Genomic DNA, 23,078 nt, shown 5'->3' with positions numbered 1-23,078 from the left:
ATCTCCGACAACATTGTATGAGAAAGCTCATTATCTCACATATGGATCTACAGTAATCCTTTTAAACATTAAATTGTATATTGTTCTGACTTGTATTTCCTACTTTTACATAGCTTCATTTCCCAATTCCTGTTAGAAGAGAGAAATATATGACTCTCACTTCCTTGCTCCTGTGACTAACAATGCCTACCATTCATTAAACGTTAAACTCTCCGCAGGCAATGAGACTAGAGTGCCCTTAATATTATTACCGGCATCTCATTGATCCCTCAAAATGACTCTTTGTCGTTGTTCTTATCTTCTAAGTGAAATGACCTAGACGTTGGGGGAGGGCAGCCCCAACCCACAGCGAAGAGCTTAAGTACTGGAATCCCGGACGGGATCTCACACACCTGTAACTAGCACCAGAGTTAAGGGGTGGGGAGGGGCAGCGTGGGCAAAGCAAAACGAAACCGAACAAAAACAAAAACTACAGCCTTGCCGCTTGCTGTTTCCTTCTAGTTGGCAAGTTTCCAAATTAAAATAGAAGTAGCTTTGCTGCTGTCAGCGGCGTGTGTACAGACCAGTGTATTCCATTCCTAGGGACCAGAGTGTCAGCGACAACTCGCATTGCGTGAGCGAGGAGGCTGCTCAGCTGAAAGCTGAGGCAGATGGTGCACATTTATCCCCTTTGCAAAAGGAAATGGTCTGACATGGGAAAAGGAGGAGCGACTGTTCCTAGGTAATTCGTGGCTAGAGTGGACACTCTACTTTGAAGTCTGGGGGACACGAAGGTAATGAAACCTGAAGAGCGCACAATTTCACACGATCGACGCCTCTAGGCTCAAGCAGGAGGAAGAAGGGCGCATGCGTCACGCGCACGCCAGGGGCACCCCCGCCCCTCCGGGAGCGCTCTGCGCAGGCGCGGACGCAGGTTACAGCAGCGCTTGGCCTCTGCTGATGCCGTCGTTGTCCTACCCCTCCCCCGTCCCAGCTCTGCGGCGGCCGCGCGCTCCAGGCCGGTCGCTCCACGCCCCCGGCTCCCGGGACTGTGGACTCCACGACCGTGTCCTCGGCCCTGTCCGCGCCGAAGCAGCCCGGGACTGCGCAGCGCCCCGCGTGCCGGTGAGCGACCCCGGACGTGCAGTCCCCAGGTCCCCTTCCGGAGCGAGGCTGAGCGGCTGCGCCGCGGCTTGAGCCGGGCCTGACAAGGAGGGGAGGCCGCTGGGGTGCTGGGCCCGCCGCAGGTACGGCGGCGGTCAGGGCTCATGATCGAGTTGCTCTGTCGCCTCTAATGAGGCCCAGCCAGGGAACACCCGGCTTCGGCCCAAGCCCGGCCTCTAGGTTGCCTCTAGGCCCTCACACCTTGAGCGCCAGGTGGCCCTCTTGCTTTTGCTGTTGGTGAATTTTCTTGCCGTGGTGCCGGGATCTTATTTTTCAGCTTTACAGAGTAGGCTTTGTGTTAGGTGTTGTTTGCGGAGCTTTTCAAAGACGCTGGTTTCGTTAGTTCTCAAGCCCTTTTAGAACTAAAACCAGTGTCTACACAGAAGATCAGGAGCCATTTAAATTGGAGTGCTGTGATATATGTTTTCCTCTCCAAACTGAGTCTGATATCCATGTTGGCTTTCAGTAAAGTAAGGAACCACTATAATAACATTGAGCCCAGAGAGGTTACAGAAGAGGGTCTAGCACCCCTTTTTTAAACCATTGAGTCTCCAAGAATAAAAGTGGTTAAACTTGTCAGTTCTCTAAGGAAAATCTAGTAGAGAAGGCAAGGGATGCCCAGTTTCTCACAAAGTCTGGCACTTGTCCGAACACCTACCTAAAGCAGAATCGATCATGGCAGCTATTAGATTAGGACAGAAAACAGACTCAAACGGAGAGCCACTTGAGTTTGCCTGTGTCTTTTTTCTCAACGCGCTCCAGTTAAGATGCAGCTTACAGCCTGGCTGTGTTGACTGAGATCCCAGAAAGGGTGCCCTTAAGGCCTTGCTGATAAGGCCCAATGATCCCAATTCATCTAGTGTTCCGCATAGACCCCAAGGTTACAGTGTGTGGGGACAGTGATGTTAAGTCTTCCCTAACCTACCTGTGGCTGGCAGGTGTTGATTTGACTGGGGTATTGTGTCATTGAGCCAAATTAAGACAATGATTTTTTACAAGTCATAAATCATTTGTATTTTTGATGTGGGCAGTGATTTTTATAAATACATAGATTTTTTTTTTTGAAAGTGAAAATCTCATTTTACAATTTGTTTGCATGCCATTTGTATAGTTTTTTTAATTCTGTTTATTTGAGTGACAGCAACAAGTGGATGGCATGCGAATTTTATTTATTTATCTTTGTATTTATTTTGTATATATTCATGGGGTGCAAGTGCAATTTGCTACATTGATACACAACATCCTGGTGAAGTCAGAGCCCTCAGTGCATCCAGCACTGGAGCAACACATTGTACCCACCAAGCAGCCTCCTATAAGGCATGCCAATTCTAGAAAGTAAAATTTTCTTCATACTCTAGGATGAATTGACTCACTTGGAATGTCTGTTTTGTTTAATCAAATAAGTAAGAATTTTTGAAAGAAATAGTATTTCTGTCTGAATGTAATCTATTTTTAGGAACCGACAAAAGACATATCAAATTTAGAAGGAGTATAATTATGTTATTTTTAAGTTTTACTTTTTCACTTTATTTTTTCTCAGGATATAAGCAGGAAAATACCAGCAGGGTGTATTATATGACTATTAAGTTCTTTTCAGCTTTAAAAGGGTATGACCTTAAGTATAAAGTTACTTCATTATCTACCTGCAGAAGTTATTTTTGTGTAGGCACTAGTACTAATTATTTATTTCTACTTAGATTTTTACATTTGTATTGTTATTTTGATACTCTTATCCTAAAATTTTTGAAGTTAGTGTTCTAAATTTTGCTTTGTATTGGTAAATTATATTTAATATTTTGGAACATTGGCTTCATAATTTTAACTCTCAACTGTTGAATAAAAAAAAACTGCATGATTTTGGAATTTGGGGGCTTTTTATTGTTGTTGCAAGTGTTTAAATGTTTAAAGCAAGAAATTTAAGAATGGAAAAGAGTGGTGATTGTATTTATCACAAAGGTGCGCGAATTTTCAGAGGCTGAAATGTACTACCTTTGAAGTTACTTGGTGATATACATCAAATACCTAGTTATCTACCCAAAGCAATTTTTGCCTTTAGTGCCAACTAGTTAAAAGGTAGAATGTATTTTTATTTTATTCTAAGAAAAATGAAACCTGCATGTTTCTTTTCAGAGAACCTGCAGGTGTAGACTTTTGTCAAATGTTAATGTTTGAAAGCCCATTCTCATCATAAGCATGATAGGACGTCATTTCACATTATTTGTTTAAAAAAATACTTCTGGACTCTGGTAAATGGCTCCTTTGTTTCAGACTTTATTTTGATTGGATATAATCCTGATCCAAAAGGTATAATCCAAAAGGTAGTTTGAACATTTTCTTAATGTTTGTTCTGTAAACCAAAAATAAAATTCTGAGCCCCCCAACTAAGTGGACCCCGCTTCTCTGTCAAGGGCATTCCAAAGTAAACCTAAAAACGTAGTTCAGGCCATGATGAAAAGGTGGGCGGAGGGGATTGAACGTGCCTCGTTGTACCTTCCTCTTTGGAATTCAGGCACAACTGACCAGCATTAATTAAAACAGAGATTTTAAGAATAACAAGAGTCTCTTTGTAGCAATAAGATATCAAATCCCAACCTGACTCTAATATAGAATCACTCGACAGATAGCAGGCCCTGAGAGAAATCGAAATATCTTACCCCAAAATATATTTCTTTGAAATGGCCTTGCAAAGCTGTCTCTGTTGGGGAAGATCCACATTCTGTACAGAATCCCCTTTCTTTCTAGATCTTTCCCTAATTCAGCAGCGATTTAACCAAGAGCCTGGAATATTTTAAGGAGTAATAAGAGACATTTACAAACCATTCTCTCTGAAGCCTGCTACCTGGAGGCATCATCTACATAATAAGAACTTTGGCTTCCACAACCTCCTCCCTTGTCTTAACTACAAACATTTCTTTCTGCTGACTTCAACAAATCAGGTAGAGTTTAACCGTTTCAACCAATTGCCATTAGGAAATCTTTAAATCCACCTATGCATCTATGACCTGGACACCCCCAGCCTTCCACCCCTCTTCAAAATGTCCTGCTTTTCTGGGCTGAATTAATGTATACTTACATCTATTGATTTATGCCTCTGCCTGTAATTTCTGTCTCCAAAATGTATAATCAAGCTGTAACCCAACTACCTTGAGGACATTTTCTCAGGACCTGTTGAAACTGTGCCTCAGGCCTTGTTCACTCATTTTTGGCTCAGAATAAATCCTTTCAAATATTTTACAGAGTTTGACTGTTCCCTGACTGTTCTAAATTAATTAGTGTAAATATCTCATAGTGTTCTTGAATGTACCTTTTTCCCTGAAGTTTACTGTAAGATTTTTATTTTTCTTTAGACATGGGAAAGTCTCTTTCTCATTTGCCTTTGCATTCAAGCAAAGAAGATGCTTATGATGGAGTCACATCTGAAAACATGAGGAATGGACTGGTTAATAGTGAAGTCCATAATGAAGATGGAAGAAATGGAGATGTCTCTCAGTTTCCATATGTGGAATTTACAGGAAGAGATAGTGTCACCTGCCCTACTTGTCAGGGAACAGGAAGAATTCCTAGGGGTATGTGTTATTGCATTGTTTTCCCTTTAAATAATGATTTTAGCTATTCGCTCAAGTATTATAAAAACTATGGGTCTCAGGAAACAGCTGTTTAGAGGACTCTTAGAATTAAAGTTGAAACATCATATCGGTTACCTTCAGTCAAAAAGATGCAAAAGAAACAAATAAAATATTAATTAAGGTTCTTAAAGCAGTAAAGAAAACCACCTCACTACCTCCAGTATTTTTTCATTCCCACCTGCTATTATAGCAGATATTCATTGTCTTGTAAATGAACTTTTAGTCCTATTTGGCATCTATAGAGACGACATCATAGTTACTTGCTACTTTGCTATATCAGATGTTAGAAGCAATTTAAGTAATTTGTTGACCTATTTTTTTTTTCTTTTAAGAGATGAGATCTCGCAATTGTTGGCCAGGCTGGTCTTGAACTCCTGTCCTCAAGCCATCCTCCCATCTTGGCCTCCCAGAGTGCTAGGATTATAGCAGTAAGCCACCATGCCCAGCCAGAATTAATGTGTAAGGAAGCTTATTCTTTCATGTTATTTTTAAAATTTTATTATTTTTAATAATAAGGATGGAGTTTCCCCATGTTTCCCAGAATGATGTCGAATTCTTGGGCTCAAGCGATCATCCAGCCTTGGCCTCCCAAATACAATTACAGCTGTGAGCCACCACGCCTGGCCAACCTAATATTTTTAATTCATTATCTAAAGAATAATAAGCTGGTTGTGCCCTAATCAGTTAAAGAAACTCTACGAAGAGGTATGGTATGTGAAAATGAGCCAAATTGGAAAAAAAAAAAATTGTTTGTGATATAGGGGACGTCAGAAGGAAATAATCCCCTATGTGCTGCTTGTAAGCTACTTTAGGAACAGTGGCAATAAGTAGAAATAATAAAGATACTGTATGCTGTTCTCATTATCTTCTTGGTGCAAGTTGATATGTGACCCTGGAGACACCCAGAGGGAAGAAGGACAAAGTATAAAGTATACTTTGTATACATTGTTAAGATGCTTAAAATGTATCTTAAAATGCTGTGGGTTGGAATTGAAGTTTACATTTGCGTTGGCCTTTGAGTATGATGGTTTTATTTTCACAGGGATAGTAGTTATTTAAGAATAAAATAATTATTGTAGTTGAAGGGATTAAGGCACCAGGCTTAGGGGGTAGGGGAGTACTGTCTTAGCAGTCTGGTTACATTTTTGAGGTATGACCAGTAAACTTTTTTGGCCGCCTGGATACATATTATGGAAAGTAGGAAATCAAGGATGACTCCAGAGTTTTTTGTTTTTTTGGGTTTGTTTGAGCAACTGAAAGAATGTAGTAGCAATTTATTAAAATTGAAAAAAAAAGATTATTTGAGTGTATATGTCACAGGAGAGTTCAGGAGCTCAAGTTTAGACATGGATATTTGGAGATGCCTATTTGACATGGAAGTGGATATGTTTATTAGGCAATTAGTTATCATAAGGGTCAGGAATTCGATTGCGGGGCCCAGCCTCAAGTTACCAATGTATAGATGACACTTAAAGCTCAGCTGGATGACAGCAGCAAGCTAGTCAGTGCAGATAGCAAAATGAGACCCTAGCACTGAATCCTGAGACACTGTAGCATATCAAAGTCGTGAAAGAATTAACAAAGGACCCTGAGAAAGAACAGTTAGAATGAGAGGAGGAAATCATTGTGTCTGGTATCATGGAAGATAAGTGAAGAAAGTGTACCAAGGAGCGAAGAGTGACCAACTGTCATATGCAACTGATAGATTGGGTAGTGTGAAGACTGAGAACTGGCCATGGATTTGGTTATATGGAGGCCACAGGAGAGTTTAAAAGACCAGTTTTGGTAAAGGCATGTGTAGCATGTATAGAGTGGGCTCAAGAGTGCATAGGAGATGTTACATAGAGAGAAAATAGATTTTCTGAGGAGTTTGGCTCCATAGCAGAGAGAAGAGAGGTGGTCATTAGAGGGGGCTGTGAGGTCAGGAGAGGGATTTTTTTTTTTTTTTTAGTAAGATGGAGTGAATAATAGACACTTGTATACTGATGAGAATTATCTGTAGAGAAAATATTGGTAATTCAGGAGATAAGAGAATTATTGGAGCAATGTTCTTGAATAGATGAAAGGGCAGATCTACTGCACAAGAACAAAGAGCTGCTCTTTTTTTGTATAAAAGGTGAGTTATAAGCACAGGTAGTTTATTCTTGGTAATAAAAGAGAAGGTAAAGTATGGACACAGAAGCAGGTAGGTGGATAGATCTGATAATAGAAGCTTGTAGAAATTCTCTTCTGTTTATCACATAATGAACTATGAATGAGGATAGCGAAGAAGATATTAAAGATTTGAAGAGAGTTGAAGTTATAAAATTGTGGTCTTGGAGAGTCAGCTTGAGCGTATGAACTTGGGAAATGTAGTATGATTATTGAGATCATTAAGTGCTACTTGACATGAGTGATCAAAAATGAAACCAGTGAGTGTAGTTCTGTGTTTTTTTGTATCCATGTTTAGCTGTGTTGATATGTGCATAGGAGCCAGAGGGTTGGTTTTAACCAGGGTTCTAGTTTTAGCCAGATGAATACCACTAAACAAGGTGAAATATGTAAACACACAAAGATACAGATATCCATGTTATATGTATTTGTATAATTATATATGGGTGTGATGGGGGAGCACAGATGAGAGGAAGAGTATAGATGTGTTGGGGGGAATAACAGAAGCATTTTAGAAAGCTTTTAAAGAGAACTTGACTATCTGGTACCTTAATAGTTAATATGATAAGCCAACTTCTAATAAGATTATAAAATTGACATTTAAAGGTCCATTTATCCTTTAAACTTACGGATATAGCTCAACCCAAGAAAGAAATCATGGATTTTGAAGTGACTTTAATGTGGATTGGGGTGAGAAAGGGCCCTGGAAGGCTCATTATGTAGGGGGCTCTTAAAGCTTGAGACTTCTACTTCAAAGGCCGGTTTTGGTTTTCAAGGGGGACAACGTCAGAAGCTCTGCAGTGATAGAGATGATAGAGGTTTCAGGAAAGGGAGATACCAATATGTTTCTTCTTCTATCATCCAGACAACCAAATCAGAGTCTTAATGGACACCAGTGAAGCTGAAGGAAGGCCTGGTAAATTTAGCTCTTCTGAAAGCTAGGACTTAGATTTTTTTTAGTGGAAGAAAAAGTAATGGAGCCCTCATTTGTTATACTTTTTTTTTTTTTTTTTTTTTTAGCTAGACATTTAGGTGTGAAAAAACACGCTGTCTTCTCTAGAACTTCTGCTGGGTACTTTCTGAAGACTTAGCAATTTACTAAAGGAAAGAGATGAGTGCCAGATGATATTCTGGTCTTTCCAAACCAGACTGTGATGGGGAGCCATTATATTTTTAACTAATCATAGTAATTTCCAAACTTACTTCTTTCACATTTAGGGCAAGAAAACCAACTGGTGGCATTGATTCCATATAGTGATCAGAGATTAAGGCCAAGAAGAACGTAAGTGATTCTAAGAATATGGCAGTGTTTTATGTTTTATTTTTGTTTTTTGTATTTTTTCAAATTATGTATAATAACTAGTTAAAACTATTAAAAGGAAAAATGCTGTCATCATATGCTTTGTATCCTTAAACAGACAAGAAAGGATTTTCTGGTTGGGGTAAGGTCTTGAAAGCAGTATGGTATCTTTATCTTCTCAAATCTATGGAAATAGATCTAGAATAGCAGTAGGAAACACATACACACACATAAAATTTTCCTTAAAAATTGGATGATAAGGTGTATTCCACAACCCCAGGATAAAAATTGGTATTTAAACATGATGACAGCAGGGACCCCAACTGCCTTAGCAGCTGTGTGGAGGTTGTGAAGGAAAGCAAAAAGAGTTACTAAGGATCATATGAGCCCTGATACACAAAGCAAATACTTTGTCCCGAAAGAAGAGGACACCCAGCAAGTATTTCCAAGAATAATCTGCAAAAATGACAAGATTTGCATGCTCTAGCTTGGAGAAAGTGCAAAAAGACCACAGAGACCTGCTAAGTATCTTCGAGAAGATCAGAAGGAACTGGACCATCCTAAATCCTCAGAGACCTTAGGAAATGTGGAAACAAAAATTATTGCAAAAGGATACAGATACATATCCTCAAGAAAAAAGTTGTCGAGTAGAATCCAATGTTTGCAGGACAGGAGTTAGGAAGGAAGGAGAGAACAGATTCAGATATTAGGGAGATCATCTCAAAACTGTGGAGATAAATATACATGGAGGCCATGTTTTGAAATACTTTGTATGTCAACAGAGGATGGAGCCCTTGAACAGTGAAGCTAACAAAGCAACGCTGGCATATTCCATCACCAAAAATGGAACCTTTTCTTAAAAGTACGAAAGCTCTTTTCATTTAAACGTGAGCACCTGGAAAGGATTGCAACAAAGCATTATACAAATATACTTTTTAAGAAGTTGAAGAAAGTCAGCTGAGCAAAATACTGACACTTTAATAAAGGCATGTGAGAAGAGCAGATGAACACTTTAACTTAATACTATAGAAGCTATAACAGGACAGCATAAGGCAGAAATTGAGAAGCTCAGAAATGAGATAACTAAACAATGAGAGTATGTGCAAAGAGAATTTACAAACCTCTGGAAAGAATTAGAAGAAAAACATTTCCACAAAACTGGAAGAACACAAGTACAAATACATTGGAAATACAGTCAGGGAAATAGAACAAACAGGAGGAATGAAAACATAAACAACAAATTGATGTAAAGGATTTGAGAGAAAATGTCTAAAAGTCAAATAAAGAAAACTAAACATGTATGTAATTGGAGCATCTGAAGAAGAAAACCAAAGGAATAGAACTGAACAAATGCAAGACATTAAATCAAGAACACAGAGACCTACATATTGAAAAGACACCACAATCCTGTAAAAAATCAACCCGTTAGTGAAATTCTTGAACTTTAAGGTTAAGAAAATAACAAAACTCCTAAATACCCAGGCAAAAGGATCAATTAATTTATAAATGTTAGAAAATCAGATTGACATACTGCTTCTTGACTACAGTGCCTCAAACGGATAAGCAGTGGCGTGACATATTTAAATCAGGAAAATAAAACTAACCAAGGATTTTATAAACAGTCTGACCTTTTATTACAAAATGTATAGACAGATATGAGTATGAAGGAAATTAGGATTAATCCCTTTATAACCTAAAAGTGGGAGAACTTTTTAAACTATGATTTTGAATGCAGAAAAGATAAATTTGACAGATAAACTTTTACAGGATGAAGACAAAACCTTAACTGAAGTCAAAATACAAATAGCAAACTGAGTAGTAATGTTTACAAATCATATCACAGACAGAGGGCCAATATCCTTACTCTATAAAGAGCTTCAGAATTTGAGAAGAAAAAGGCCAACCTCCAAAGCAAAATAAAAGCTATGAACGGCTAGTTCACAAAAAAGAAATGCAAATGACCTTTAAACATTTGAAAAGATGTCCAATCTTGCTCATAATAGAAATGCAAATTAAAACTACACTTAGATGCCATTTCTATCACATTGGCAAAAATCCAAAATGTTGACAACATACTTTGTTGGCAGTAGTGACTGAAAACAAGTATATTCATTCCTTACTAGTGAATGAAAATTTGGCATTATTTGCCAAATTACATCTGCATTTACTTTTTGGCTCAGGAATCCTACTTTGAAAAATTTATTCTAAGGATAGTTGTCAAATATAGTAAATGGTATTTGCACAAATTATTCATTGTGCCAATGTTTGCAGAAGCAAACAACTGGAAACCATGTAAATACCAATAATAGAGGACTGATGGAATAAGATACTACATGTACACAATGGTAAAATGGAAGGAGAACTGTATTTTACTACAGTGCGATATTGACAATATGTTTTTCTTTGAAAACACCACACACTCACACCCACACATATACACACACAGAGACAAACAATGGGATGATAAACCAAATCTAATACAATTGGTTCACCTCTGAGTTTGGGAAGGAATTTGGAAGAGGGAGTGGATAAGCAAGTAAAGTGTGTGTGTGTATGTGTCTATATCTGTGTACATATTTTTTTACATAACTTAAAAGATGAAATCAAAAGTAACTGCCAAAAATTGAGACAAAAGGAAACATTATTCTAACTGTATATGAAGTTGGTGACACTAACAAAACTGAAATAATTATTTTAAGTGACTTGAAAACATTGTGCTGTGACTGTAAATGTCTAGTAAGTTGTGTTCCAAATGGCAAAGAGAATCACAACAAATTTTAAACTGTACTTAATAGTTGCATTGTTAGGAATACCTTTGGTGTAGTTTGGAAATTTTATACTTAAAGTAAATAAGTTATTATGTAAATGCCTTAGGGAGCAAGAGTTTTAGCAATAAGACCAAAGAGATACAAAATCAAAGAAATTGAATTTTCCACTTTCAACCCAAATAGAATAATGCCTGAAATACCGCACCTGAAATCACTGTAAAACTGGACAAATACAGTAAACAATATTTTCAGACATTGGACATCAGCCAGCACAGGGCAGTGATTCCTGAGAAAGCAAAAACAAAGGAGATAAGCCCTATGATTGCACCAGCAAGCCCTGTGATTGTACCAGCTTACTGTCTGAGAAAGGTTCCAGCCTGCAGCACAGGGAAGGAACCAACCCAGGCAGAGCTCAGTGGTCTTCCTCAATGGAGGAGATGGAACTGGGTGTCCAGAAAGCCAAAATGACTAGAGTTAGTAGGGCCGAGTACCAGAAGGTAGACAGCTGGAGAGGGTGCTCTTAAGCCTGCAGCTGTGTCCTGATCAACATATGTGTGTGAGGAACATACCTGAGGCTGAGGAAAGACTACCCAATAGGAGCAGAGGGAGTAGTCCTCAGAGCTCACACAAGGCCAAGAACAGTTGTTGTTTCTCAATTTGTAATAAAATTATAATATTTTGGGAACAACTTTGGGTCTTTATTCCTTTACAAATTGAGTGAGTTGTGAGATTATTAGAAAATTATATTTATCAGTTGTTTTTGTCTGTATACTTTAGCTATGTCATTTAATCCTCAAACATGGATTTTAAAGCAGAAGAAAAGTAAATTGTATTAAATACTGCAGGTAGGAAATGGCAAAAATGGAATTCTAACTTGATTGCAGATATACCACACAACTTTCATAACTTCATCAGCACCTTATAACTCCCAGGATTTGGTTGCTATCACTAGAGCCATAAGAAAAATCATTACTAATTAATTTTGTAGTGGAGACATATATTTTGTCAGTAAACTAGCCAACTTTTCAATTTGGAATGAAATACTAGATGGAATGTTGTTTTATTGTCCCACCAGGTTCAATAATGTTCGTTATGGCTACAACCTTGGTATACAGAGTAATTTAGAACATGATTCAGAACATGATTCATTTATTCACAACTAGGACTGACTTATAAGCCCTAAGGACTAAATAGATTATGATGGATTCACCCGCCCATAAGTAATTAAAAATAAAACGCTCAAGTGTAGAAAATCCAACAAAGTTCAGATTTTATTATGATGATGTTAAACTCTTCTTATGCCTTTTTATGTATTTTGGTGTATTGTAGATACTATAAACGTGTTTAAATTTCCTATTAGGTAATCCAGTGGGGATCACTACCCTACTCAGGTTGAGAGAGTCCAAAATGAGTGAGTGGGAACTGCTTTGTTTGCTCAAGACAACAGCGTGGACTTAGTAGCAGCGACTTAGCAAATTTGTGTTTGCTTGTATTATTTTGTTTTTTAATAAACCAGTTTGCTCTGTTCTTAACTTGGGCAACTTAAAACACTAAGAAATATTTATAAAATATCTGCAGGAGGCACTTTAATTGCTCTTGTAATACATATAAAGATTAAATCCATCAGAGCATTTAGAAAGGAAATGGTGGCGAAGAGAGAGTGGAAGAAACAATAAAATGGAAAATTTTTGTATAACTAGAATGTAAGGAAAATAAGTAATTGTCATGCAAGACTCAGAAACAAAAAAGGATGTTGTGGGCATCCAATAGAGGACTTGTATATTAGAGAGAACAGAAAATAGTTATTTGAAACTCTGGTTTTGAGGTTAACCTTGGAAAGAGGAAATTTTTACCTACAAATATTGGAAAGAGCAAGAAATGGAAGAAATACATTTCAGGAGAGTTAGAAGAATATCAAAGGCATGTAAGTTTTAGTTTTTTCCTTGTCTTATACCTGCATAATATATCTTTTCTTGATTAGAAAAAGAAATGTAACAACACCTTCAAAGTAGAGTTGATCAATGTAAAAAATATCTTAAAAACTGAGTATATAAGTACTTTGAGAATACTCAAAAAAAGACTAATTATAGTAAGAATCATTGATGAGGCATGTGGTTGTGTCATTTTTTTTTAATTTTAAAAATATGGAGGATGTGCAGGTTTGTTACATAGGTAAATGTGTGCCATGGTGGTTTGTTGTACCTATCAACCCATCCCCTAGGTATTAAGCCCAGCATGATTAGCTATTTTTCCTAATGCTTTCCCTTCCCCATCATTATTATTTCTAAGATGGTTGTGATCAGCAGTCACTTTAGGGGATCATGTAATGGCAAAACTCGCATGTGAAAATTCTGCTTCAGTGAATTCAGAGGGAGTTTTGAAATGTGTGTTTGTATGAAGCTCCTCAGCTTGAATCTAATGTGAAAACTGCTCTGGCAGTCACGAAAGTAAATGTTCTATTGTTTTTAAGCCCAAAATCTCAGTGTCCAAAAATGTGATTCCTTTTTTTTTTTGATACGGAGTCTCGCTCTCTCGTCCAGGCAGGAGTGCAGTGGTGCGATCTCGGTTCACTCCAACCTCTGCCTCCCGGTTTCAAGCTATTCTCCTGCCTCAGCCTCCTGAGTAGCTGGGATTACAGGCGTGCACCACCACACCTGGCTAATTTTTGTGTTTTTAGTACAGATGGGGTTTCACCGTGTTGGTCAGGCTGGTCTCGAACTCCTGACCTCGTGATACGCCCACCTCAGCCTCTCAAAGTGCTGGGATTACAGGTGTGAGCCACTGCATCCCGCCGATTTCATCTTTTAAAGAGAACATCTTAACACTTAATAGACCAGACTCAACCATACCCAATACTTTCAGATGTGAAAATTTGGTAACATTTAGTATCTTATATATGTTGCTGCTGATATATGGGGGAAATTGAACATACCTTCTCTAATGTTGCATTATATAATTTCTGATGCACATGTACTTAAATACCCTCTTTTCCTTTTCAGAAAGCTGTATGTGATGGCTTCTGTGTTTGTCTGTCTACTCCTTTCTGGATTGGCTGTGTTTTTCCTTTTCCCTCGCTCTATCGACGTGAAATACATTGGTGTAAAATCAGCCTATGTCAGTTATGATGTTCAGAAGCGTACAATTTATTTAAATATCACAGTGAGTATAAATTTATATGAAAAATGTTTAACTTCATCCTTTTATCCTATTAAGCAGCACCTTTGTCCCCATTGAGAAGAGATGTTTGTTAAATGTGACACTGGTCAGTGTGCTTTCTGTATGTCTTTTCTGTATTGACCTTCTCTACCATTTCTGGTTCTGCTAAAAATAGCAATAGTAAATACTGGCAATTCTGTATATACAGAATCATTTAGCATTTGAAAATGTCTTTAGGAGGGTAAAATTAAAAAAAGAAAAAAGGTATTACAATTTACTTTTCAACATATGACTGAATAACTTCTAGCAAAGTGTTGACATAGTTGATTTGATAGATTTTATAAATGTAACATTTTCATTTCATTGTATTTGGGAAATACAGTTTTTGCCACCTTTAATAGACCATTCCTTTATCAGCTTTAAAGATGAAATACAAGTGACTGGTTTCTCTTTTGTAAATTAGCATATGTGAAAATTCCCTCTGTGTTTTTTTTTAATTAAGTTCTAGAGTACATGTGCACAACGTGCAGGTTTGTTACATATGTATACAGGTGCCATGTTGGTGTGCTGCACCCATTAACTCGTCATTTACATTAGGTATTTCTCCACCTCATGACATTAGGTATTCCTCCACCTAATTACATTAGGTATTCCTCCACCTCATGACAGGCCCCGGTGTGTGATGTTCCCTTCCCTGTATCCAAGTGTTCTCATTGTTCAATTCCCACCTATGAGTGAGAACATGTGGTGTTTGGTTTTCTGTCCTTGTGATAGTTTGCTTAGAATGATGGTTTCCAGCTTCATCCACATCCATACAAAGGACATGAACTCATCCTTTTTTATGGCTGCATAGTATTCCATGGTGTATATGTGCCACATTTTCTTAATCCAGTCTATAATTGATGGACATTTCGCTTGTTTCCAAGTCTTTACTATTGTGAATAGTGCAGCAATAAACGTAACGTGTTCATGTGTCTTTGTAGTAGCATGATTTATAATCCTTTGGGTATATACCCAGTAATGGGATGGCTGGGTCAAATGGTATTTCTAGTTCTAGATCCTTGAGGAATCACCACACTGTCTTCCACAATGGTTGAACTAGTTTACAGTCCCACCAACAGTGTAAAAGTGTTCCTATTTCTCCACATCCTCTCCACCATCTGTTGTTTCCTGAACTTTTTAATGATCGCCATTCTAACTGGTGTGAGATGATATCTCATTGTGGTTTTGATTTGCATTTTTCTGATGGCCAGTGATGATGAGCATTTTTTCATGTGTCTGTTGGCTGCATAAATGTCTTCTTTTGAGAAGTGTCTGTTCATATCCTTCGCCCACTTTTTGATGGGGTTGTTTGATTTGTTTTAAGTTCTTTGTAGATCCTGGATATTAGCCATTTGTCAGATGGGTAGATAGCAAAAATTTTCTCCCATTCTTTAGGTTGCCTGTTCACTGTGATGATAGTTTCTTTTGCTGTGCAGAAGCTTTTCACTTTAATTAGATCCCATTTGTCAATTTTGGCTTTTGTTGCCATTGCTTTTGGTGTTTTAGTCATGAAGTCCTTGCCCATGCCTACATCCTGAATGGTATTGCCTAGGTTTTCTTCTAGGGTTTTTATGGTTTTAGGTTTTTTAAATATTAGGTCTAACATTTAAGTCTTTAATCCATCTTGAGTTAATTTTTGTACAAGGTGTAAGGAAGGGATCCAATTTCAGCTTTCTACATATGACAACCCAGTTTTCCCAGGACCATTTATTAAATAGGGAATCGTTTCCCCATTTCTTGTTTTTGTCAGGTTTGTCAAAGATCAGATGGTTGTAGATGTGTGGTATTATTTCTGAGGGCTATGTTCTGTTCCATTGGTCTGTATCTCTGTTTTGGTACCAGTACCATGCTGTTTTGGTTACTGTAGCCTTGTAGTATAGTTTGAAGTGATGCCTCCAGCTTTGTTCTTTTTGCAAACTGTGTGTTTCTTAGGACATTGTTTTTGAAAGGACTGTGTAGCCTTGCCACTCGTGAAAACAAAACAAACAAAAACCTTAGAGAGGTTTTCTACCTGTTTTACATGTTAACGTTTGTTTGAAAAGAGCACGGTTTGCTAACTATTGAATTAGGAAAAGGGATGATATTTATTGGCCAGCCATGAGATATATCTGAGTGACAGTGATCTGCCAGGAAGAATGATAGTTGTTTTTTCTTGCAGAGGTGAATGGTATGGTTAAGGTTGAGGTAGAGATGTCTGTGGTGGTGGTTGGAAAGAGGGAGGTTTGTCGGGACAGTGAGTGAAATGGAATGGTATGTTAAAGTGGAATCACTACTTAATTGCAGAGAAAAAATGGATCCTGTGGATCCATTTACCCTTATTGCTTTCTGTCAAAAGTTGCTGGTTTAAGGGCTTTTTCTTTAAAAACAACAATATAGGAAAATATATATATATATGTGAATAAAACATTTGTAACACAATGCTAATTGTAAATTGTTTTATACAACTGGAGAATTGTTGGGTATTTTCTCACTTAGTCCTTTGGAACAAGGAACATATTTTCTTTTTTGTACACTGTTTAAAACATTGGCCAGACTTTTTTTGGCCTACCTCCAAAGTCTTTTTTCATGTCAAATAACATAAATATGTACTAATAAATAATAAAAAGCCATGTGATGTTTTCTTTTAAGTACCAGCAAGTATATTTAAATGTGAATATCATACTCTATTTTAAATAATTATGCAGAAATTCTCACATTTTGGAATACTGCCACTTAAACTGAGACAGACTGAACATTAAATGAAAAATAAGATTATTTGGATGAACATTAAGTTTAACTAGATGACAATGAGATAAGAGGCTGAATTTTCTGTACATTATCTGTATTTTGAAAATGGAACTGCTTTGCTTTCTTAAAATGAGTAGTATATATTAGTAGTACTACTTTTTAGTAACATTTGTCTTTCTACTTATGAAAATATTTGTCATTATAAGACATTTGAAAACTATAATGTATAAAGATTTTTACTTCTACTACCTAGGTCGAACTATTACCATATTTACGAACAATGCATATACATTTACAAATGTCATCATTCTCATGTGTAAAGGATACACACATTCATTCACAAATATACAAATGCACATTTCAACTGAGGTCACAGTACATTTTCCCGTGTTAAATGGTCTTGTGTAGTCTTTTACATGATCATATTATAATTAATTCAACCATTTTCTTAATGGATGTTTAATTTTACTATTACATATATTCAGAAAACATCTTTGTGCTTAAACTTTGTTTCCATTTCAGGTTATTTCTTCAGGATAAATTCGTGAAAGTACATTTGCCAATTAAAGATCATAGGTAGTTTAGGATCTTTGTTAATAATTATGGTGATCTCTTTTCATCTTTTAAATTAAATGAATTCTCACTACTCTGAGCAACAAATGTCTAACCTTTATTACTAAATTTTTATTTATTCTGTCTTATTTTTTCTTTGTCTTAATTCTCATAAGCATTTGTATTCTCAACCTGTATTACATCATTGATCCCTTAAATATTCTAATGAAACTTATGGACAGTACAGAAAAAGACATGTACCAGCATAATTTTGCATATACGGAGACTTCCAAGATTCCTCTAAATTTCAATCCTTGGTCTTATCAGAAGATCCATTGACCTCAAATTAACTATCTCTTCCCTATCATGTCTAGAAATGAAATTGACATGAACATTAAGAGCCAAATAGATAAAATGTTTATATATTTAAAGATTATTTTTACTGTGTTTGAGAACTTTTTTGAAATTTCTTTACATTTGTGACTATACCAATGTAAATGACTCCATAAATGTAATCTCGTAATTGCTGACTCTAGCATATTCTTTCATCCTTTTTTACTAAAACTATTTTCTCTCCTTCAACTCATCCCATATTGCATCTTTTCATATCTTTCTCCATATTCCTATTAACATTTATATATACACTCATATATTCAGCTTTATAAAAATCAGTATTTTTAAAAAATATTTAGTACTTATTTATGTGCGTCTTGGTTTTCACATTTGTTAATACCTTGTAAAAATCTTTCCTAATTATCTGACTTAACTGATTCTTTTTGATGGCTTCATAATATTCCATATAAGGACTTAATATAATTTATTCATTCTTTTTATGAACAGAATTCATTTTATTGTCAGGATTTTTTTCCCATTCCAGATAACACTGTCATTAGCATCCTAATGTTTTTATTTCTGTGGAATAGGTGCTCAGAAGTAGGATTGCTAGATCAAAGTCTATACATAATTCTAATGTATATAACTAAATTACTGATGAAATGGCTGTAACACTTCACATATTTGCTAGCAGTATGAAAATACACCCTTTTCCCATATCTGTGCCAGGAATAGAATTTGGTGCTTTCTATAAATTGTACTAGTTGAGGAATTTAAAGCAATATTCCATTTTTACTTAAATTAACTTTTACCTAACTATAAATGAATTTGAGCATTGTAAAATATTTTTGGCCCTTTAGCTTTGTACCTTTTTGATTTGTTTATGTATATCCTTTGTTCTTTTTTCATTTCCTGTTAGAGTTTTTTCAAGTTGTAAGGGCTCTTTGCATGTTATAGATTATAACCGGTGCTTACAAATATTTCTTTTATCATTTAGTGTCTACGGATTTTGTTTATGATACCTTTTGGTATGACTGTTTTAGATCTTTTATATATCTGTTATTTTTTATTTAACATTTTTAAATTTTTTAATGACTGTTTTCTACAGTAATTTGAGACAATAGTTGTAAATTAGAAATGTAGAAGGTGATCCCAGCTATTAGTTGTTACTTAAGCGTGTGAATGATGCAACCACATTTCTCCCCAACCAACCAGACTTGAATCTAGCCCATTTCTTCTTCATAGTGAGCTGTTGTAAATTTCTACTAATGTATAAGTTGAAATAGCAATTTCTTTTAAACAAAAAAGATTATTTTAGGTACTGTTGAACATTTTAAATGATCATCTTTGTATTTAATAGAATAGGAAACAGCTTACTAATGTCCATATTCTGAAGCTATACATTTTGTTTTTTTAAATGTTGAATTATGTTTTTATTCTTGGCATATTACATACATAGTACTCATGCATAAAACCAAATAATTGGTTTAATTTTCTTTGACATTTTGGTGTTACTTTCTTTTTCTTAATAAATGAAGCATAGCCACAGCTGAAGTTACTTTAATTTTAAATACATATTTGTATGTTTATTTTTAGCTAACTTGTACATTTTCTGTCTTTTTTTGTAGAACACACTAAATATAACGAACAATAACTATTATTCTGTCGAAGTTGAAAACATCACTGCCCAGGTTCAATTTTCAAAAACAGTTATTGGAAAGGCACGCTTAAACAACATAACCAATATTGGTCCACTTGATATGAAACAAGTAAGACTCAATCATGAAATACTTTGTAAGAGTTAAATGAATGTCAACTTTGTATATCATATAACTTGAAGGAGGTGGGAGATTTCCTCAAAAACTTGATTTAGAAATGTGTCTCCGCTGGGTACAGTGGCTCATGCCTGTGATCCCAGCACCTTGGGAGGCTGAGCTCGGTGAACTGCTTGAGCCCAGGAATTCGAGACCAGCCTAGGCAACATGGTGAAACCTCATCTCTACAAAAAATACAAAAATGTGCAGGGTGTGGTAGTGTGCACCTCTCATCCCACCTACTGGGGAGGCTGAGGTGGGAGGATCACTTGAGCCCAGTAGGTCGAGGCTTGCAAGCCATGATCACACCGCTGTACTCCAAACTGGGTGACACAGTGAGATCCTGTCTCAAAAAAGAAAAAAAAATATGTCTTATACACATACAAGATGAAATCTTTGAGAATCTCAAGCTTGTAAAGGGAGAAAAATTTCTGATTCTTTGAAGTTATGAAGGATATCTGAAATATTTGATGTTTTGATCCTATTCTCTATCGATTTTCTCCTTTTGCCTTTCAGATTGATTACACAGTACCTACCGTTATAGCAGAGGAAATGAGTTATATGTAGTAAGTTCTGATTTATAATAACTTTTTATTATCAAATAATGAAGTGTGTAAAATAAAGTATAAAGAGTATACATACTTTTTAATTTCCGTTATCAGTCAAAAAGAGTACATTATGTAGTATTCTGGCTTCTGGTCCTCTCTGTTCCTCTTTTTCAACATATATAATATTAATGTATATATACACATAAAATTTGTTTTTTATTTTTCAGAATTAGGGTTATACCATGTCACTTTATTTTTCATTACTATGTTACTGTGTTAAACTTAGTTACTATGTTAAAATAATTATAAATTTTCATTATCTTTTGAATAAGCGTAGATACAGACTTTTAGGGTAAATAACAACCTAGTTATCAAAATTTCAGAAGATGAGCAAAATATATAAGTAATTTATAGCCTGCATTTAAACAACCCTGCAACTGCAGTGGTGTGAATACATACATGTTTTTTGAGTAAGAAGTCATGAATATATCAGTCATTGTTTGAAGCATAGAAAATTCTCAACCAATAAATGCTTATTATATATTCTTAGCATCTCTGTTAGCTTTAATATAGGAAAGAGAATTTTTAATTTATAATGTAGTAACTTGCGTTTCTTCACATTTTAATTTCTTTAACAGTGATTTCTGTACTCTGCTATCCATCAAAGTGCATAACATAGTACTCATGATGCAGTAAGTACAAATCTTTTTTGAAAGAGATATTGCTCAACATTTTAGATTTATAACATTGGCTTATAATATACACAACATCTTTATAAATGCCACCTCAGTTGGGTTTTAAGCCTTACAAGAGTGCTATGAGTAAATATCACCCACTTTAAAAATTACAAAATGGTTGCTCAGAGAAGTAGTGAAAGACTACATGACTGCTAAATAGTGAATCTGGATGTCACAAGAGTTCAGGAAAATGCAAAGGATACAGTGAACTGAGCCCCACATCCAATTCCTTACTCCCTTGACAAATAGTCATTAACAGTAATAAGAATATTATTGGTTTGTAAATTGGGTGTTATCTAAGCCAATAAAACATTGTTGATTATAGGTTTGGTGTTTTGACCATTAGCTGCCATTTGATTAACCATTTTTTCTATGGTAAGAGAACCATAGTCACTTTTAGGCGTATAATGAACTTTTATATTTTTAACAGAAGATAATTGTTTTAAAATATTACACTTATTATGTGTAATTATATCGACAGGGCTCACTCAGCTATCCATTTTTGTTGTCTGTTGGGAAGATATTCCTTAAGAGGATTGTGTGCACCATATTAAGTTACCATTAATCAAATATTCTCTTCTGGGAGATAATTTTTATGTGTAAAAGTAGTCTCACTATGGAAAAACTTCTAATATAACTATTAAATGTCTCTCCTCACTTACATTATTTTTAGAGTTACTGTGACGACAACATACTTTGGCCACTCTGAACAGATATCCCAGGAGAGGTATCAGTATGTCGACTGTGGAAGAAACACAACTTATCAGTTGGGGCAGTCTGAATATTTAAATGTACTTCAGCCACAACAGTAAAAACTGGAAGAGATGGATTTAAAGAAGATATATCTGTTGATATTTCCTATACTCTCAATGAAGAGGTATTTCTTAATAGGAGACCTTAAATTGAACAAACCTAAAGTTTACACTTCTAAGAGTACAGTTAAAAGTATGTGGACCTGCAGTTCTTGTAACTCTCCACTCTGTGTTAATGATATATTTGTACTAGGATCTTTTACTTGAATCTAAATTTACTGGTTGATTTCCTTCTCCAGCCTTTCCCCTACAGGGAAAAGCTGATACTTCCCCTATAGTACAATAAATAATTATTAAAAGTCATAGCTCCAGTCACTACTGAAAACATAATTTTGGTGATAAACATAATTTGAGAAACTTAATTTCTGAATGTTTTTATAGAAAATTACTGAAAGTCTATTATTCATGGAAGACTTTTAAAGAATAACCTTTTTTCCTGTTTTATAAATTCCCATTGTTATATGGTAGTATTTCAGCTACACAATATTTTAGCTTTTAGCTAGACATTTATAGCTTTTCATTTGTTGAAACGGTAATCATCTGCATGTTTTTGTCACTTATTTCAGGTTAGTGATTGCCTAACACTTATAAGCCAAAATAATCTTTGCAAAATTCCATACCTAAAATTTTGAAAGCCCCTAATATTTTCACACATCTTTCTGTATTATAGTTTTGTGAAATCTTTGTGTGATCTTCAGACATTATCATTTAATGTACAATACTGTAAATAAAATGTGCATGGCTTTTATACAGCTTTAGTAAATGTCAAATAAAGTGGGTAAAGATTCATTACAACAAGTTTCTCATAAAAATACAATAAATAGGAAAATGAAATTCAGAAACCCATAGACTGGGAATAGGTTCCAATTACATGTTGGATCTGGCATAAAATAAATTTGAAATAAAATATTTTGATGCTCCATTTTTTTTATGTTGCTTTTCATACTAAAGAATGGTGTAGACATGTTTTGCAACTGTTAGGTACCCAGTTATCAATTTTATCAATGTTTTAGAGGAGGAAATTATTTTTTTGATAGAAATTGTTCAGGAAATCCTATCATTAAATGATGGTGGCTAAAATAAAACCTATTTAGAAATTTAATCACTTTGCACATCACTTGGAATATGATGCCTCTAGTAGTTACTTTTTTATAGTTTTCTACTTTTGGTTTTAATTTTATTTAAAATTGTTTTCAAATATAGATTATTGACTTATTCAACTTTGCTGTTTTATATTTTCAGTATCATTTTTCATTTGATTTTTTTTTTGTCTTTTCACTTACCAAGTTCTAAGGACATTTAAAATATGTACTAAGTGTAGGAGTGGTTATGATACCAAAAAATGTAGGTGGGTTGAGATTAATTTCGT

General features: G+C 35.6%; 1 protein-coding gene across 2 annotated transcripts; it reads left to right on the top strand.

The window, feature by feature from the left end:
- Positions 1 to 869: 869 nt before the first annotated feature.
- On the top strand, positions 870 to 22,631 carry TMEM106B (transmembrane protein 106B). Of its 2 annotated transcripts, none has more exons than XM_054495623.2 (8): positions 870 to 1,104; positions 4,491 to 4,709; positions 8,139 to 8,202; positions 13,988 to 14,147; positions 19,427 to 19,567; positions 20,129 to 20,178; positions 20,799 to 20,852; positions 21,571 to 22,631. In XM_054495623.2, exons 2-8 carry the CDS (start codon positions 4,493 to 4,495, stop codon positions 21,707 to 21,709), a joined length of 825 nt encoding a protein of 274 aa, XP_054351598.1. In that variant the 5' UTR covers positions 870 to 1,104; positions 4,491 to 4,492; the 3' UTR covers positions 21,710 to 22,631. The 2 variants fall into 2 exon arrangements, with proteins under 2 accessions (XP_054351598.1, XP_054351600.1); XM_054495625.2 differs by having other exon boundaries at positions 882 to 1,226.
- Positions 22,632 to 23,078: the final 447 nt, after the last annotated feature.

The sequence above is a fragment of the Pongo pygmaeus genome, chromosome 6 (genome assembly GCF_028885625.2).
Source record: "Pongo pygmaeus isolate AG05252 chromosome 6, NHGRI_mPonPyg2-v2.0_pri, whole genome shotgun sequence".
NCBI lineage: Eukaryota > Metazoa > Chordata > Mammalia > Primates > Hominidae > Pongo > Pongo pygmaeus.
The sequence above is the reverse complement of the archived record's forward strand: the minus strand, read 5'-3'. Positions and strand labels throughout refer to the sequence as shown.

Excerpts from the sequence above, each read along its gene's own strand:
- TMEM106B (XM_054495623.2), top strand. The coding sequence starts at position 4,493 with ATGGGAAAGTCTCTTTCTCATTTGCCTTTGCATTCAAGCAAAGAAGAT. Across the intron at positions 4,710-8,138 it reads AACAGGAAGAATTCCTAGGG|GGCAAGAAAACCAACTGGTG; the intron begins GTATGTGTTATT and ends TTTCACATTTAG. Across the intron at positions 14,148-19,426 it reads CAATTTATTTAAATATCACA|AACACACTAAATATAACGAA; the intron begins GTGAGTATAAAT and ends CTTTTTTTGTAG.